This window comes from Haliotis rubra, unplaced genomic scaffold, assembly GCF_003918875.1.
Source record: "Haliotis rubra isolate DU_JTF1 unplaced genomic scaffold, ASM391887v1 Scf973, whole genome shotgun sequence".
In the NCBI taxonomy this organism is placed as follows: Eukaryota; Metazoa; Mollusca; class Gastropoda; order Lepetellida; family Haliotidae; genus Haliotis; species Haliotis rubra.
The window spans coordinates 106689-123843 of NW_025767716.1; the positions used below are offsets into that span (position 1 = coordinate 106689).

Sequence of the window (17155 nt, forward strand, 5' to 3'; positions counted from 1 at the left end):
TAAATATTAACTCACTCCTCCTTAGAATCCTCAGTAAGTCATTTAGGTCCTTCCCCCAAACACGTTACATCAACAGAAACTCGCATACCTCTCTAGAGCTTGCTTCATCCCTTCCGAGCCGTGTTACCTCATTTAAGCCTCTTTAAGTTAATTTTGAATTCACAACTTCTTTATTGCCATAGTTATATGTAGATGTTACACCGTTATCAAGCAAGTGATATGTAACATTATGCACACTTAAGCTCATTGTAACCCATTAGAGCCCACTTTACCACATAAATCCCACTTCACCACATTAATCCCACTTCACCACATTAATCCCACTTCTCCTCAGAACAATTTTGTTCCCATCAATAATATTTTTTTCAGCCTCCAAACACATACCCCATCCATGGGGATTCCTGTGCACATGCCCCTTCCAACTTTCAACCATGTTCCGCCCACAAATCTTCCCCCAACTCAGTCTCCATCATGAATGTACGTGTGGCATCCAATTAACGAAAGTGTCTCTGAAACACATGCATATTTCCGGCTCGGGTGACCCTGCTACAAAGAGGCGTACATCCGACCGTATTACCCTCGAGAGAAGCATACAACTTATAGTATTAAATTCATGACATATTGCACCTCTTTGTACATATCCACCAGAGTCTGTTCTTACGACTTGCATGCTTAGTGTACATGTCCTTCAAATACATTTGAAAAACCACTTTATTCACAAAACACGTTGTACTCGCTCTAATACTCAGTCAGAATCAGAAGCCAAGTCTCATGACACAAAAATATCAAAAGTAATTTTGGTCATAGTGTTTTGAAAACATTTGAAAGACCATTTATTAACAAAACACGGTGTACTCGCTCTAGCACCCAGTCAGAATCAGAAACCGAATCTCATGTCTTCTTATTACATTTGAGAAGCCACCCAGTGACTACTATATTAACAAAGCATAATCGAAGTAATATACTATGTAATTGATTTAATTAAGAAATTTAATTAGCGTTTTTGGCAATTTTACAACCCACTAATATATGTTGTTGTATTGTGACTTTTTTCCTGTGACTTCTTTTCGGTGACTTTTTTTCCTGTGACTCTCTTTCCTATATTCTTGCGGCTTTTCTAGAATACTGTTCAAAGTGACGGGAAACATGACTCGGCGTAAAATATACAAATTGCATTTTGAGCAATTCATCATTTAGTTTCTCAACCCTACGTGTACACATCGATGACAACGGGCATGGTTAGTGCAAGCAGCTTTTATTGCTATCTGGATACATGTAGACATGGTTACATAGTCAATTGATAACGCGGTCTCCCATCCCGATCTGAAAAGACAAATGAAGATTTGATATCAACGACGCCTATTCTGTATTCTGTATTTTGTGCAGATATGAAATAAGTAATTAGCTAAGTAATTACTAATCACAAAGCTCCAATTTGAGGTACATTGTAAATTTACATGCATAGGACAAGCTGACATGTCTTTGAGTGAGTTTAGTTTTACGCTGATTTTAGCAATATTCCAGCACTTTCTTTGAGTCAAATACCCTTGAATTCCTCCAGTGGATTTAACATACATGTAAGTACGCTGATCAGATAACAGTAAACAAATATTCTTGCTAGAAAACACAGACGTCTAAAGTTTTAATTGCAACAAATTATATACCCACCTTCCTCGAATAAGGCTCAGCTGAAAAGAAAAAACATATATGTGTTGTTATTGTGGCCGAAGTGTCATGCCGTATCTTGATTTCGATGAGTGAGTGTGCGAGTTTAGGTTTAGGCTGCACTCAGCAATGATCCAGCTTTATGACGGCGGTCTGTAAATAATCGTGTCTGGACCAGGCAAATCTTTATGATCAGCCGTATGAGCATCAATCTTTGCAACTGGGATGCCATGACATGCGTCAGCTAAGTCAGCGTCGCCTGTAATGAGGTGAGGTGAGGTGAAATTGGGTTTTACGTCGTGCTTGAGAATATTTCGCTCATATGACGACGTGCATGCGTGTTTATGTGTATGTGCGGCTGCTTGTACTAGCCCAGACTGAAGCTGGTTTTATAGTGCTAGCCCACTGAGATACCGTGACGCAGTGAAGCATGAATACCCCACTCAGACACATTATACTGACTCCGAGCCGACCAGTCCTTGCTGTACCCATTAATGCCGAGCGCCAGGCAGGGACCAACAAGTACCATATTTAAACGTCTTTTGGTATGACGCGGTCGGGGATCAAACCCGCGACCTTCCGCTCTCCGGGCGGACGCTCTAACCACTACACCACGGAGGCGGTTTTCGCCTGTAATGACAAGCCTAGGATGCTGAAGATAAATTCTAACCCGCAGCTTCAAGGCTGTGATTTCCGTGAGAGGAAAAATATTCATGGGCAATACTTCTCGTGTAGTTTGTGCCATGGCATTGCGACCTCTACTGAACACAGTTGGCAGCGGTTGGGTTCGCACATCGTCATATAATGTCATATACAGGTACGATGTGGAGGTCATTTGAATTCCCGCCCTTGTTATACTACTTTGGCGATGTGCCCTGCCATTAGACCAACACTTCAAAATTGCAACTTTACACCTGATGGCACAAATAGCCATTATCTATATTGACATTAGCTGGTCCAAGTTGTTCAAAGAACGCTGTTTCTGATATTTCATATGTCACATGTAACTTTAGTATATGTCATTTTAACATTTCGTGTGTTTTTATTACTAAACATTTCAGAATTTCACTTCCATTTTTGTACAGATGCTGCACAAGTATTTAAGAAATTATAATATCTAATTGGTACCTGCGTACGTTCTTCAAAATCGCATTAAATTCTTTGATCCCATTTTCTGATATATTAATAAGTGTATTATCAAAATACCACTGGCACAGATTAACATCTAAACTTCAAATTTACAAATGGAATTATCTTTCACTGCAGTATTCAATGTTTGAATATAACTTTAGTCTTTTGGATATTTTCTGTTCCTATTTAGAACCCAATTTTCTCGATACTTCGCCAGAATAAGGACCCCATGCATTTAATCCGTTTGCAGAATAGCTGAATGTATTGTCTATGTGGGAATATTTCTTACAGGGCGTATGTTGTCATAAATATTCAATGCCATCTTCAAATAAACGAAAGCTTTCTTTGAGGAAATTTATTTCATTTCTACGGTAAGGTAGGTAAGGGACCACTTGGTTATGGATGTTGACCTCGGCCATCTTTATTTCATGGTAGTACTGATGGGACTTCTGATGGGACTATTAGACCGCAAAGCGCCGAATACATTCAACGATAAAAGAAGCACGAAGTGGTGACAAACAATGCTATGTTATCGATGTTCTGCAATAGTATTGTGCATGATCATGTTGTTTAATGTGCTACTGGAACGAATCGTGTCAATGAAGAAACAATATATTTTGATTTAGGAAAATACTCATTTCTAAAAACGACAGAAAAATTTACAACAACAACCTATTCTTGATGGAAACTAGATAAACGTTCGTTTGAATTTAGTGCGTTTGTTACATTTTCATGCCAATTTATTGTATTACTACATATATTCAACGTGTCATACCATCTTCGAGGGTCCAGCAGAAGAGATGGACATGATGTTGCGTTATTCAGAGTGTATTGCAAGTCTTGAATCAAAGTAGATTCGTCGTAAACCTCAATATGTCTGAAACAGAAAATGTTTATTCAGTTAGATAATTTACTCGTTTAAAACAACAGGTGCCACAGTCAAGATAAGATTTCCATCTGATAAAAATCAGATGTTAGTCTCGCTTTGGCTTATCAAAATCTCAGGACATATAATTATATGTCACGTTAGACGGATCTTTTGACGAGCTATGGCGAGCTATATTCTGTTCTGGTGAGGTAAAAGAAGCTGAGGTCGAGCGAGTGAGTGAGTCATATCGGCAGTATTTCAGCCATATGAGAGTTGTATATCAAAAATAAACTTAGACATTATAACTATCTGTCAACGAAGGAAAGTGAAATATCTAGATTATCACAATTGTAAACGTAAGACTAGCATATAATCATAAAACAATATTTTTAAAGAACAACACAATATAAATGCCACGCATTAACTCACACAGCGTATGTTTTTAAAGCGGACAGATTATTTTGGCAACTTGAAACCTAAAAAACATAAATCTACTAGAATGTCCAGAGGAAGAACGCGATCGTGTGGTACTACTTCCCTCCGGCTACTTGCACTCCGTGTTTCACATCTGATATTATGTAATCAACTTTGTCTCGAGTGAGTGAGTGAGTTTAGTTTTACGCCGCACTCAGCAATATTCCAGCTATATGGCGGCGGTCTGTAAATAATCGAGTCTGGACCAGACAATCCAGTGATCAACAGCATGAGCATCGATCTGCGCAATTGGGAACCGATGACATTTGTCAACCAAGTCAGCGAAACTGACCACCCGATCCCGTTAGTCGCCTCTTACGACAAGATAGTCGCCTTGTTATGGCAAGCACATGGGTTGCTGAAGACCTATTCTACCCCGGATCTTCACGGGTCACTTTGTCTCGATATAATTGTAATACATCGATAGAACGAAATAATGACTTGTGGTAACTGTCTATCCAACTTGTGGTAAAGGGGCCGCAACGATTTAGCATCCAGTGAACCTAACAGTTTCTGTCGAATTACTTTCAATACGACTTATTCTTCTCGACGATTTGCCGATACCAAATTTGCATCGTAAAATACAGGCATGGGTGGAGTAACCCATACATGCCATGCTGTTTCTTCTTATGTAGTTTTTTATAGTTTACTTACTGTTCTTCCCTGAATGCAACGTAGATCCTGCCATCACAATGGCGCAGTGCAATATCTTCACAGAAATCAGCATTAATAGTTGGCAATTTCAGCTGCAAAAATATCCCTGTGGTTGGATTAAAGGTAGCTATGGATCCCTCCTGTTCGCAAAACACGAGTGTACCTGTACCATAGACAAATATCGCGTGTATAAGTTACTCTTCTCAGTAATTGGGACATGCATGGGGCTAAACTACAAATGTATATTTTGGGGATGTTCGTTCTGGTTGAAACTTAGTTGACTTAGACACGGTACGATATTTGACATCATGTAATCCGGTTCCTGGCTGAAAAATAAAATGTCAAGTGGTTTCAAATTTCTATCATTTGGGAGTGTAATTTGGTTGTAGAGCTGCATGTGCGCCCTAGAAATGGTTGTTATGCACAGGGCATCGGTCTGTCGTTCGTTTGTTCTTGAGTTGTTATTATTAAGCTCAATCTACTCACCATCATCCTGAACTGCAAACGAAACGACCGGTACAGACCAAATCGTTACTAGAGTCCAGGAAGCGTCGCCTTCCTTAATCCTTAGAATCTTCTGGCCATCATTCATGTACACGTAGCTGAAAGAGGAAAGGAGTAATTCATGTGGGTTTTATATATTTGCAGACACTCAGGATGGCGGGTCGAGAACAAATCCCAAGATACGTACTGTTGTAACACTACTCACTCTAGCGGTAAAATCACGCTTTACAAGAGCTCAGCAGAAGTACTGACTGACTGACTGAGTTTGGTTTTACGCCGCTTTTAGCAATATTCCAGCAACATCACGGCGGGGACACCAGAAATGGGCTTCACACATTGTACCCATGTGGGGATTCGAACCCGGGTCTTCGGCGTGACGGACCAACGCTTTAACAACTAGGCTACCCAACCGCCCCTCTCAGCAGAAGTACCTACCACAGGTCAAGATGTGACTACAGCGGCTTGATGACACTAAATGGTTTCGCCAATGCCACACGCCCTGGAAGTCAACAAGAGGCCTCTATCCCTTGTCAAGACGTTAACACAACTAGTTGACAAAACCAAATTTAAAAGTTGCTATCTACGACTTCATATCTCTAGTTACCTCGCCGTAGCTTTGCCTTGGTTGTACAAACTGACCATTTACGTAAAGTGAATGAATGAGTGAGTTTAGTTTTACGCCGCACTCAGCAATATTCCAGCTATAATAGTGTCGGTCTGTAAATAATCGGATCTGGACCAGACAAGCCAGGGATCAACAGCATGAATATCAATCCACGCAATTGGGATACGATGACATGTGTCAAGCAAGTCAGCGAGCATGACCACCCGATCCCGTTAGTCGCCTCTCACAAACATGGGTTGCTGAAGATCAGTTCTAATCCGGGTCTTCACGGGTTCATTTACGTAAAGACAGATGACTGGTCACGTCAGTCGACAATAACAAGTTGTTCGTTGCAATTTGGATGGGTAACAGTCCCGATGCGATTCGAAGCTTTGCATAAAATGCGAGACAGATAAACCTCATTTTGAGAGAAACCACAAGGAGCAATTCTCAGAGAGATACTCAATTAGTTTTCCAGCTAATGTTCCTGGTAGTTCCGGTAGCAGACCCTCAAGATTTCATGAGATGCAGAAGACTTCTGAAGACGAAGACATAATGTGACTTTGTGCCCTGGCCGTTCAGCAGTGACTACTCAGCATTCAACCTACAGCTGGTGTTTCAGCTGTATACAAGCACTAATCTGATCCCTCTGTGTGTGTGTGTGTGGGAAGAGAGAGGTAGTGTGTGTGTGTTGTGTGTTACCTTCTACTTTGTTGTAGTAGCTATGTTTCTCAAAATAGGAAACGTTTTATTCTGTCACGTAATGTTATATATGTACAGGTCCAACAGCAAATAATATGATGCGCCTCCCTGTCGTAAATAACATATAAACCTCCTACGAAGTATAAATGTGAGTTATCCGCGTAATGTTGCAAACATTGTTTACTAGAATGGAAAATGAGTTGTTTTCTATATACATTTGAAAAACAACGACACAGGCTGTTATAGAAGTTGAATTCAAGTATTAGCTTCATTGTGTACATTATATACATACTTTCCAGATACGTAAAGCCTCCCGGGAGTGCCATCATCATACGGGAAGAGAAATCTGATTTGTGGATAGTTGGTCCTGTTGAACCCATACACTCCATTGAATGAGCTGTTGTCAAAGGTCAGAGCTACATACAATTCGTTCGTTGGCTCAAAGTAAGCAATGCCAGTTCCCTCTGCTGTCATTGATAATGGATCATCTGTGAACACAATCATACATACCTGTTAAACGTCATGCACTTGCTGTGAAGAAAGGTGAAAAACAATCAATTAATGTTAGATTCTGTCGCGGCGGTTAGATTCTGGTTTTCGCCCGACAGACTGATATTGCTGTACTTTTGATAAGACTGGGTAAATCTTCACTTGACGTACAAACCAAGAAGACTGACTAACTGATTGACTGAGTTTGGTTTTACGCCGCTTTTAGCAATATTCCAGCAACATCACGGCGTGGGACACCAGAAATGGGCTTCACACATTGTACACATGTGGGGATTCGAGCCCGGGTCTTCGGCGTGATGAGCCAACGCTTTAACCACTAGGCTACCCCACCGTCCCCAAAACCAAGAAGAGGAAAAGAAAATATTGGATTGTAAAATACATAGAAACATATATAGGTTAACGATCCCCGTGTCTTCAAACAATACATAAGTATCTTCTTCCCCGGCCTTTGTGCATTTGAGGGAATGTGTATGTGAGTTCGTAAGTGTGTATGTGTGTGTGTGTGTGTGTGAGGGTAAACTATATGTGTGTGTTTGAGGATAATATATACTCAGCAACAAACAAAACGTCAGTACGAATTCAAACTTAGATAGCCACTGTCATCAAATCATTACAGAAATGGACATAATAAGCGGATCAAAAACATGTTTTGTATACGATATCTTGACACATCAATGAATAACTCAGCACAATTTCAAGACATTACGTGAACGCCTGCAGTCCATTCAGACCCTTGACTTCAGTATCTAGTGTGACCACCAGGAGCGTCAATAACTGCAGCACAGCGTCTATGCATGGAGTGCACCAATCGATTAATGAAGGCCATTGGCACCTCGAACCACATTCTGAGAAAGGCCTGGCGCAATAAATCGGCTGTTTTCGGCCTTGACATTATTCAGTCTCCTCTGAATTTCATCCCAAAGATGTTCATTTGGGTTTAAATCAGGACTAAGGGCTGGCCACTGCGTAATGTTGACCCCGTTCTGCTGTAGGAAGTCCCGTGTAGCTATGGCAGTATGGGCCCCGGCGTTATCATGCTGGAAAATGTTGTTCCGGTGACATGCGAAATGTGGTATGACGTAGGGTCCGAGAGTTTGGTCGATGTAGCGCACCGCTGTGATGCCGCCTCCTCTCCCTGGACCAAGGTTCTGGAACACCACAGGACCCACTCTCTGGTTCAGGCCTATTCCAACCCATACCATGATGCTTGTACCTCCCCATGAGTCTTTTCCATAACACATTGGTCTGAGTAACGCTGGCCACGTCGTCGCCATATTCTTGTTCTGCCATCTGCAGTTGATACGCAGTACCGACTCTCATCTGTGAACAGAACAGTTCTCCATTGCCTGTATCGCCAGTTTTGGTGTTGTAGGGCAAACTGTAGACGTTCACGCCGATGACGAGTGGTGAGGATAGGTCCACGCCAATTGAGGTTCCCGCTGTTAAGACGTTGGCGTACTGTATCAGTACTGATTGGGCTTCCGTGTGTTCCCACTGTCTGGCGTGCTGTTTCGGATGCCTGCATGAAGGGATTCTGTACATGCTGTCGCACAACGTGGCGGTCTTGTCGTCTTGTGGTCACCCTTGGTCTGCCAGTACGAGGGCGATCACTTGTGGTGTTGGTGGCCCGGAAACGTTGCTGCAGCCTGTAGATGGTCCGAACGTTGGCCTGGAAGTGACTGGCAACGGCTTGTGCGGTGTGGCCAGCTTGAAGTCTTCCTGGCGCGAGTTGTCGTGAGTTGCGGCATCCTGCTGACGTTGTAATGTGAATGTTTCAACCAGGTTTGGGGGGAGGGGTGCATTTTATAGGGCTGGTCCTTGTGAAGAGCACGTGCAGCATGAGTTGCATGAAAAACATGGAGAACACCGTACCATCTCCGAGAACAGGTTGCGTTTTTGAGACCACTTCCTGGGTTCCATTCTGAGTTTGGGAAGGAATGTATTTGCTCAGGTAAAGTTGGAGATGTTGGGTACATCAACCCATGGGCCCCAAGGGACCAGACAACAACGTATTTATCTGACCGAACATGGTAATTTTGAACTGTTTGAAGCACGGTTATTGGATCATAGTATGGAGTACCAGACGACAAGACGACAAGAGAAACAAATTTAGAGTTATCTTCCTTCCACCGATTTGCATTCGCAAAACATCGGTAATTTCCGTACATCATACGTGATTCAATGTTATTCGAGATAAAGAATTACCACTACCAAGTACCAAATGAGTTCGGCATTCCCAGCGGGGTACATCTATGTAGCGGGGTACATTGAACATAATAGAAGAGTGCTCAGCCAATCAGAAAACGGCATTTATGTGTGAGGAAAGATAAAATTTATTACCACCCCTTAGAACAATTTGAAGTAACTGGAAGCCAATGCACATGAAATCGTTAACCCATCTATGATGTCATATTTTGTGTAGCATTTATTCAGAGTATTTTAACATTTTCCTTCCATTGTTGGTATGGGTCTCTCTCAGATCATCTCAGAGCTAAAATGAGCTAGTCTGTCCCAACTCACTACTTGCATTCGAGTCCTCCTCCCTTCAGGCCGCCGCTACAAAGTTCCAGATGTGAATAATAAGACAGCCCGAAGATCCTTTATTCTAAATACCAATCTCTTTTAAACAAATGTGAAGGTACTTAACTTATGTAAATATGTTGTGTATGATGTATCAGTAGCTCTGTTGATGTAACACAAATTCCTGAAAAGGCAATAAAGTATTATTCTATTCTAACCGCACTCTAAACTTTCAAATTTATAACTTGTTTGTAACTTACCAGTGCTGTTACCCAACACAACCTCCATACCAGTTGGAAGACTCAGACATCGGAGCACAAACGGTTCGCTTCCAAAGTAGTCAAACTCAAACGAGTCGTTATCGAAGGGTCCTAACGTCCAGCCAGTAACATTCGAAGCTAATTGGAATCCATTCTGGATGAAACCATTAGGATCCACCTCAGCAATAGTCGGTGAATCACAGGCGGCCACGAATATTGAACCGGTACCTTCACGAAACAGAACACAATTACACAAAGTGTACACAAATACTTCAGATGCATATTCAAACAAACAAACATTCAAGAACATCGAAAAACAACCTAGCAAATATAAAAAAGACAACAATACAGTAACTTGATCATGAGGATCAGCTTACCCTAGGTATAATGGCTTCTATATACTTCTGTGCAGTGTAATCTTTACGTTTTTTTATGCAATCAGAAATTTATAACCAGTGTAACCATGAATCAGTGTAACCTATGAGAAACACATCTCCCTGAGGAGTAACATATAATGCGAATTCTCAAAGATTACTTGTACGCATCCACAGAAACTCATCGTGGACATGTATTGCATATTAGGGGATAAAGATAGTGATTCGGAACAAAATATTCAGCATATACATTTGCAAATTCCTGTAACCAGCAGATGTTTACAATTGAAAGTTAGGAATGGGTTGTAACATGTTGTAATTAAACCTTGGAATGGCATTTCAGGAAATGGATATGTAACTGATATGTGAATGAATCAGTTAGTTGGGATGTATGCCGTGTTGAACATAATTACAGTTATATCACGGCGCGCATGCTTGGTAAACCAACATGGTCGGTGAACCAGAACTGATGCAAATCTTAGACGTTTACCGCTTTACTGAAACCTGATGAATTGGGTTAACTTCGTGCCTCGGATCCTTTTACAGGACAAAAAACTGTTATGGTCGATACGTCGGGGCTTAGGAAGGGAATATATAATGTGAGCAAACTGAAAAATTCAATACCCTGCAAATGCGGCCCTTGGTAGTGTGTAACGGGTGTGGGATGATCAGACAGATTCACCTTACCATGTCTATCTGCTGACGGGGTTAACTGTTTTTCTCTTACCCATAAGACTTCCATGACTTTTCGAATCCCATCATGGAGGTTTACATGAGGATCTTTAACCTTATCAAATCAGCTTTTTTGGTATCCTGGGTCATTTCAGCCATACATGGTTGCTCTAACTAATTGTGACAAGCAAGTTACTGCTAACTGTACTTAGATGGGGCAGGTGGCTCAGATGTCAAAGGTCAGACAAATAACTCTGCAACAAGTGAGTGAGTGATTTTATTTTTACGCCGCACTCGAACAGATAATCCATTGATCAACAGCCTGAGCATCGACCTACGCCACTGGGAACCGATGACATTGTCAACCATGTCAGCGAGCCTGACCACCCGATCCCATTAGTCGCCTTTTACGACAAGCATGGGTAACTGAAGACCAATTTTATCCCGGATCTTCACGGGTCTATTCTGTCCGGAAATAGTCAGAAATATCCATGTGCTTCAGAGACACTTCCATTCATTGGATGTCACCCGGATCTTCACGGCCCCTCTGGTAGAAGAGTTGCTTCATCTGGGCGTACCAGAAACTCCAGCTCGCCGGTTCGAATATAAGATTTGCGCTGGTTATATTTCTAGTGTTTTCAACACCATACCCTAAAGATCTAGTACCCGCATCAGGTAGGTGTGATGTGCCTTGAACCTGACTTTCCGTGATCCAACCGAGCCTCATGCATCTGGTCGAACTAAGAATTGGTGAACAGTTTAAACTTTCTGACAGTGATCTTATGTGTAATTTATCTGAAAATACATACGTTCGGGGCACGTTCTTGTGGTGTTACTGTCGAGAGACTCAACAAATGTGATTAAGGCATTTAGGTTGTTCCTGAAGACTTCAACCTTCGTTTCAAAGCATTCCACATCGTCAAATGTTTCGTTTCCAATCAGGGTTACGTTTTCTGCAAAAAAATTGATTATTTGTAACACAAAATACAGTGTATCTTACTTATCTTTTTTTCTTTAACTTCATTGTGAACAACATTCAAGAATATGAAGGCCAAATGTGTGAGCTATGTTGTTCAAAATAAACATTTCAGTTCATCGTTACTCATAATTGTTATTATTACTATAGGATACTTATATAGCGCACATATCCAGGCAACTAGTGCTTCCTCATGAATGTGTGAACCCATGATGCCAATAATTATTTAACATTCTGACTGCCATTTCATTACGCCTTGCAAAGGTAATTGAAAATTGCAGTAGGTCAACAGAAAGACTACCTATATGCAATCGATTTTGTTGAAATGCTGTATGCAGCTTAACGAATATATTTTGTAACATACTGGTTACAAAATCGGACGATGGAAATATTTCCAAGTCGTGTTGTGCGTGCAAGAATACAATCGTGCACTATAGTACACTGCAAAATTACTGTGTGGCTATATATACCAATGATTGGTGCGGATATACTGTCTGATATTCGAGACACACAACGACGGCTATGCTTCTTTCGATAAAAAGTAACTGCAAGGTGAACCTTGATTTTCTGGACGACATCACAGGAGGGACACCTGCAAACGCTCAAAGGAGACAAAATGTGGCATAACTACACAAAACTCTAGTAAGTGTTCGTTTGCTCTGTTGTGCCGACTATATGCACTTTTTAGAGTTATGTAGCAAGGCAATCCAGTGTGAAAGATGAATGCTCACGATTATTAGTATGAGGGTATAACCAGTGAAACAGAACATCCTGTGCTTTCAGTCGCCTTAAAAGATATGACCCCGTGAGTTACGACACTATCTCGGCTTGAGGAATACATGCCCAACGCAGTACATTGTGAAAAACAAAGCGCCCTGTACCTGTAGCTGCCTTTATAAGACCTATATGTAATCCAATGCTGAAACCTTTGTGCATCCAGCATTATACAAATAAAAAACAAATACTTACACCTAGCTACTTTAATAAAATATCAAATATAAAAAAAATCACGGATTATAAGAAAACATGAAGTAGTGTATGCCCCAGCTACAATATATTTAAATGCTGTATTTAAATATGGATAACATAGACACACTTTTTCATCCATTAAAAGGTGACCAAACGGAAAATTAAAGTCGTCCCATCTCCAAAGCAACAACACCAAACAGACAAATGCACATATAGACAAAACACCCCCACACACACCCACACACACACACACGCACGCACACACACACACCAACACAAAAGAAAATAACAACTTCTGTCATACTTCCAAATTCGAAATTCATACAATTTTAATTATGCAACACTACCATCAGGTTGCACACATTACAACGAAGCATCTACACCCGAACATGTCCTACTACACAACAACAACACAGAATAGTGCTCCAGAGTTCACTGGACACTAACACGCACATAACGCTACAGGCACTCCTAAGGCGATTAAATCACACCCAAACCTGCAACACCTATAGTTCTAATCAAAACATGCTTTCTAGTTTGCATACAATCCCACATGGTCAACAAGTACAATGTAAAAAAATCCAAACCCCATAACCTGAAACCAAAACAAAATATAAAAACAAACAAATGTAATACCAACCGAACCACCCCGTAGTTCAGCTCCGCCGACCACTTCTGGTAAATTTCAAAATTATTTAAAAAATAATCTTAGATATTTAGACCAATGATATTTGTTAGTGAATATTATGAAAAATACTCCACGTGAGCTAAAAAACCCACATAAATAGAGAATAATATACGATCTGGTAAATTTCAAAATTATTGAAAAAATAATCTTAGATATTTAGATCAATGGTATTTGTTACTGAATATTCTAAAAATACTCTACGTGAGCTAAAACCCCACATAAATAGAGAATAATATACGATCTGGTAAATTTCAAAATTATTTAAAAAATAATCTTAGATATTTAGATCAATGGTATTTGTTAGTGGTGGTGGAATTGGGTTTAACGTCGTGCTTGAGAATATTTCCCTCATATGACGACGTGCATGCGTGTGTATGTGTATGTGCGGCTGCTTGTACTAGCCCAGACTTAAGCTGGTTTTATAGTGCTAGCTCACTGAAGTACCATGCCGCAGTGAAGCATGAATACCCCACTCAGACACATTATACTGACTCCGAGTCGACCAGTCCTTGTTGTACCCATTAATGCCGAGCGCCAGGCAGGGACCAACATTATTTGAACGTATTTTGGTATGACGCGGTCGGGGATCGAACCCGGTACCTTCCGCACTGCGGGCGGACGCTCTAACCACTACACCACGGAGACGGACGGTATTTGTTAGTGAATATTATAAAAATACTCCACGTGAGCTAAAAAATCCACATAAAGAGAGAATAATATACGATCTGGTTAAGGGCGTTGATCAGTTATAAGGCCCTTACTTTCCATTGAGTGTCATATCATTTTATCCTTTCAGCTGGACAGGTTTTTGCCAAGGGTAACGCAAAGAAACTGAACTGCCTCGTGAGGAAATACATGGGTACCGACAGCGTCCTAGAAGATTTAATCTAACGCGGTAGAACTCGCACGGACGTTAAAATTATAAATGATTAATAGGAACATCAGTTTCTAGGCAGTTAACAAAATGCAGTAAATCAGAATGGTCTCAATCTAAGTCTTGCCATGTTGTGAGTAGTTACACAATAAAAGGAAAAGACATGTTAATTTATGTATATTACTAATCAATGGCTCTCAATACAATTCAGGATACATCTGACATGTTTAAGGCGCTTTTGACAGGTAGATATAATATTAGTGTATAGATCCGAACAATTCAGCGTATATGTGGGAGTTTTAAGTTGTTTTGGGAAGCACCGTCTCGAACAGGGACCAAACACTTTTCATTGAGGCTATTTGGGAACGTAGACGGAAAAGGCTTCACGTTAATGTCAAAAGTTTCTTATAAGTCTTCTGGCTGAACACTGCACCTACACTACACACTAGTGATTCAAGAGAACACGTCATGCGTATTGCGTAATTAAACGCTTGTTTAGACCAGTTCACTTCCACGTCATCGTGTATAATATGTAGGATCACACGCTAAAACTTTTGATAAAGGAATCAAGTCGATAATCGTTTGATATAATAACGCTCAAAATGTGTGTGCTGGTGATAATTGTTGCACCTTTGCTGTATTTGAACCCACCCACGAAATCAGTTTAGAGGAAAGGACAGTTTTGTAGGCCCATTTTATTCGGACAAAAATGCGAGTGATAACATTACTGTATCACAGCTGAATCAAGTTAAAATACAGTTGTGTCATGATACTTGCATGTATTTTCAAGCTTAAATTTGCAATATAAAGAAACATCAGCTTTGATCAAATGAAAATATTAATTTGAATAACACCCTAAATTAGCCCAATTAAGTTAAATTGAGTTGAATTTTGTGCCATGTTACTTATAATCATACTTTTATTTGTCCACAACCTCCAAAACATGAAGTTTGAGCAAATAAGAAATACGCTCTCGTATTAAGTCACAATAATTTAAATTTTGTGTCATGATACTAAAACATACTTTCTTTAATCTACAACCCCCAAAACATGAAAAAAACTTTCATTTTGAGCAAGACGTAAATATTATGGCCCATTTGCGAGATATTTTAATAACGCTCTAACTTACCCAAATTATGTCAAAATGATTTAAATTTTGTGTCATGATACTAATAAACACACTTTCAATCATTTACAACCCCCAATACATGAAAAACAACCCATTCATTTTGAGCAAAAGTAAATATTTACGATATTAGAGCGTTATTTATCTATCTCGACTATGGGAGAAATCTATTCGCCAATAGGCGAGATAATATAATAACGCGGTAAATTAACTGAATGAAGTCAAATTGATTTAATTTGGTGTCATCATACGAATAAACATACTTTCGCGCATTCACTGCATCCAAAACATGAAAAAACGTTCATTTTGAGCAAAAGTAAATATTCTCGCCCATGGGCCAAATTTATTCGCCAATAGGCGAGATTGTTTATTAACGTGCTAAATTAACCGAATAAAGTCAAATTGAGTTAGAGTTTGTGTCTTGATACTTATAAACATACTTTCGCTCATTCACTTCCTCCAAAACATGAAAAGAAACCTTCATTTTGAGCAAAAGTATATATTCTCGCTCATGGGCGAGATATTTTAATAACCCTCTAATGTAGCCGAAAATGTACGAAAACGTAAGAAAAATTAATCAAAATAACATAAAATATGCAATTTTGAAAACTAAATAAATGACAAGAGCAACGAAAAAAAACCCCACGAAAACATCATGTAGTTGATATAATTTGAAAATAATCGGGATTACGAGGAAATTATCAAATGAAATTCCAATTTCGAAAACATATACATGTATATGTGAGCGAAATAACAGAAGTGGACAAGTCCGTCGCCAAGTCAATTTCGCATGTCTAACGGCTTTTCAATTTATAACAGAAGATGACTAATATTATGTGTATAAAGCCACTGAGATACTATTGCACGTTTAAGTTTAAGTAACAACGTAAAATTGTGTCCTATAAATTTTATGAAGAAGATATTCAAAGATCCCTAATGGTTAGCCTAGCTAACCTCGATCAAGAGCATAGTTGTTTTATTATATCAGTCACTTGATTGCCTATTATGGACTTGAACATTACAAGGTTGTGTTTATGTTTCCGGAAGAATGCTAGGCATCCTAGTCACACACTGTACACAAACATTTGTATGATTTGTAACTTTCAGCTGCATAAGGTCCATCTTCAATATTTGTCATACATACATTTACTATGAAGGAAGGTACGGTATTCTACTTACCAAGGCATGGACACTGATCGTCAGTGATCCCCAGTACGCCTCCTACTTCGGTGTCAATATCACGAAGATAACCAAGGAGAGTGGCAATCTTATCTGGTATGGTTTCTGATGCTGATGGAACGAGGATGGCCAGCAAGATACACGGTACACATCTGGAGTAGAGCCACATCTTCATTCTGTTAAACAGCTGCTGACAAGTATGAGCCTGTTACACGAATTTATAGTGATGCTCGACAACCTTAACCTTGTCCGCTGAAACTGGAACGCAGTCATGTGTGGATGGCCTGCATTCAACGGGCCTCGGGAAACAGAAGTTTCACCTATTTGTTATCTCGTATATTCTGATCTTTCTAAAGGCGTTTTTTATTCAACAGTGGCTCAAGCATATACTGGGGACCATCTCTA

The 17155-nt window shown here is 40.0% G+C and overlaps 1 protein-coding gene and 1 long non-coding RNA gene across 3 annotated transcripts; both read right to left on the minus strand.

The window, feature by feature from the left end:
• Positions 1-1238: 1238 nt before the first annotated feature.
• Positions 1239-5837, minus strand: LOC124265351. Of its 2 annotated transcripts, none has more exons than XR_006895435.1 (6): positions 5732-5837; positions 5279-5394; positions 4793-4955; positions 3572-3673; positions 1669-1688; positions 1239-1323 (listed from the first exon to the last, which is right to left on the minus strand). It is a non-coding gene; the product is annotated as an uncharacterized LOC124265351 (long non-coding RNA). The 2 variants fall into 2 exon arrangements; XR_006895434.1 differs by having other exon boundaries at positions 5728-5833.
• A 1020-nt stretch (positions 5838-6857) lies between these two features.
• LOC124265353 lies at positions 6858-16925 on the minus strand. The gene is made up of 4 exons (XM_046700128.1): positions 16751-16925; positions 11748-11891; positions 9893-10120; positions 6858-7090 (listed from the first exon to the last, which is right to left on the minus strand). Exons 1-4 carry the CDS (start codon positions 16923-16925, stop codon positions 6858-6860), a joined length of 780 nt encoding a protein of 259 aa, XP_046556084.1.
• Between the last annotated feature and the right edge of the window lie 230 nt (positions 16926-17155).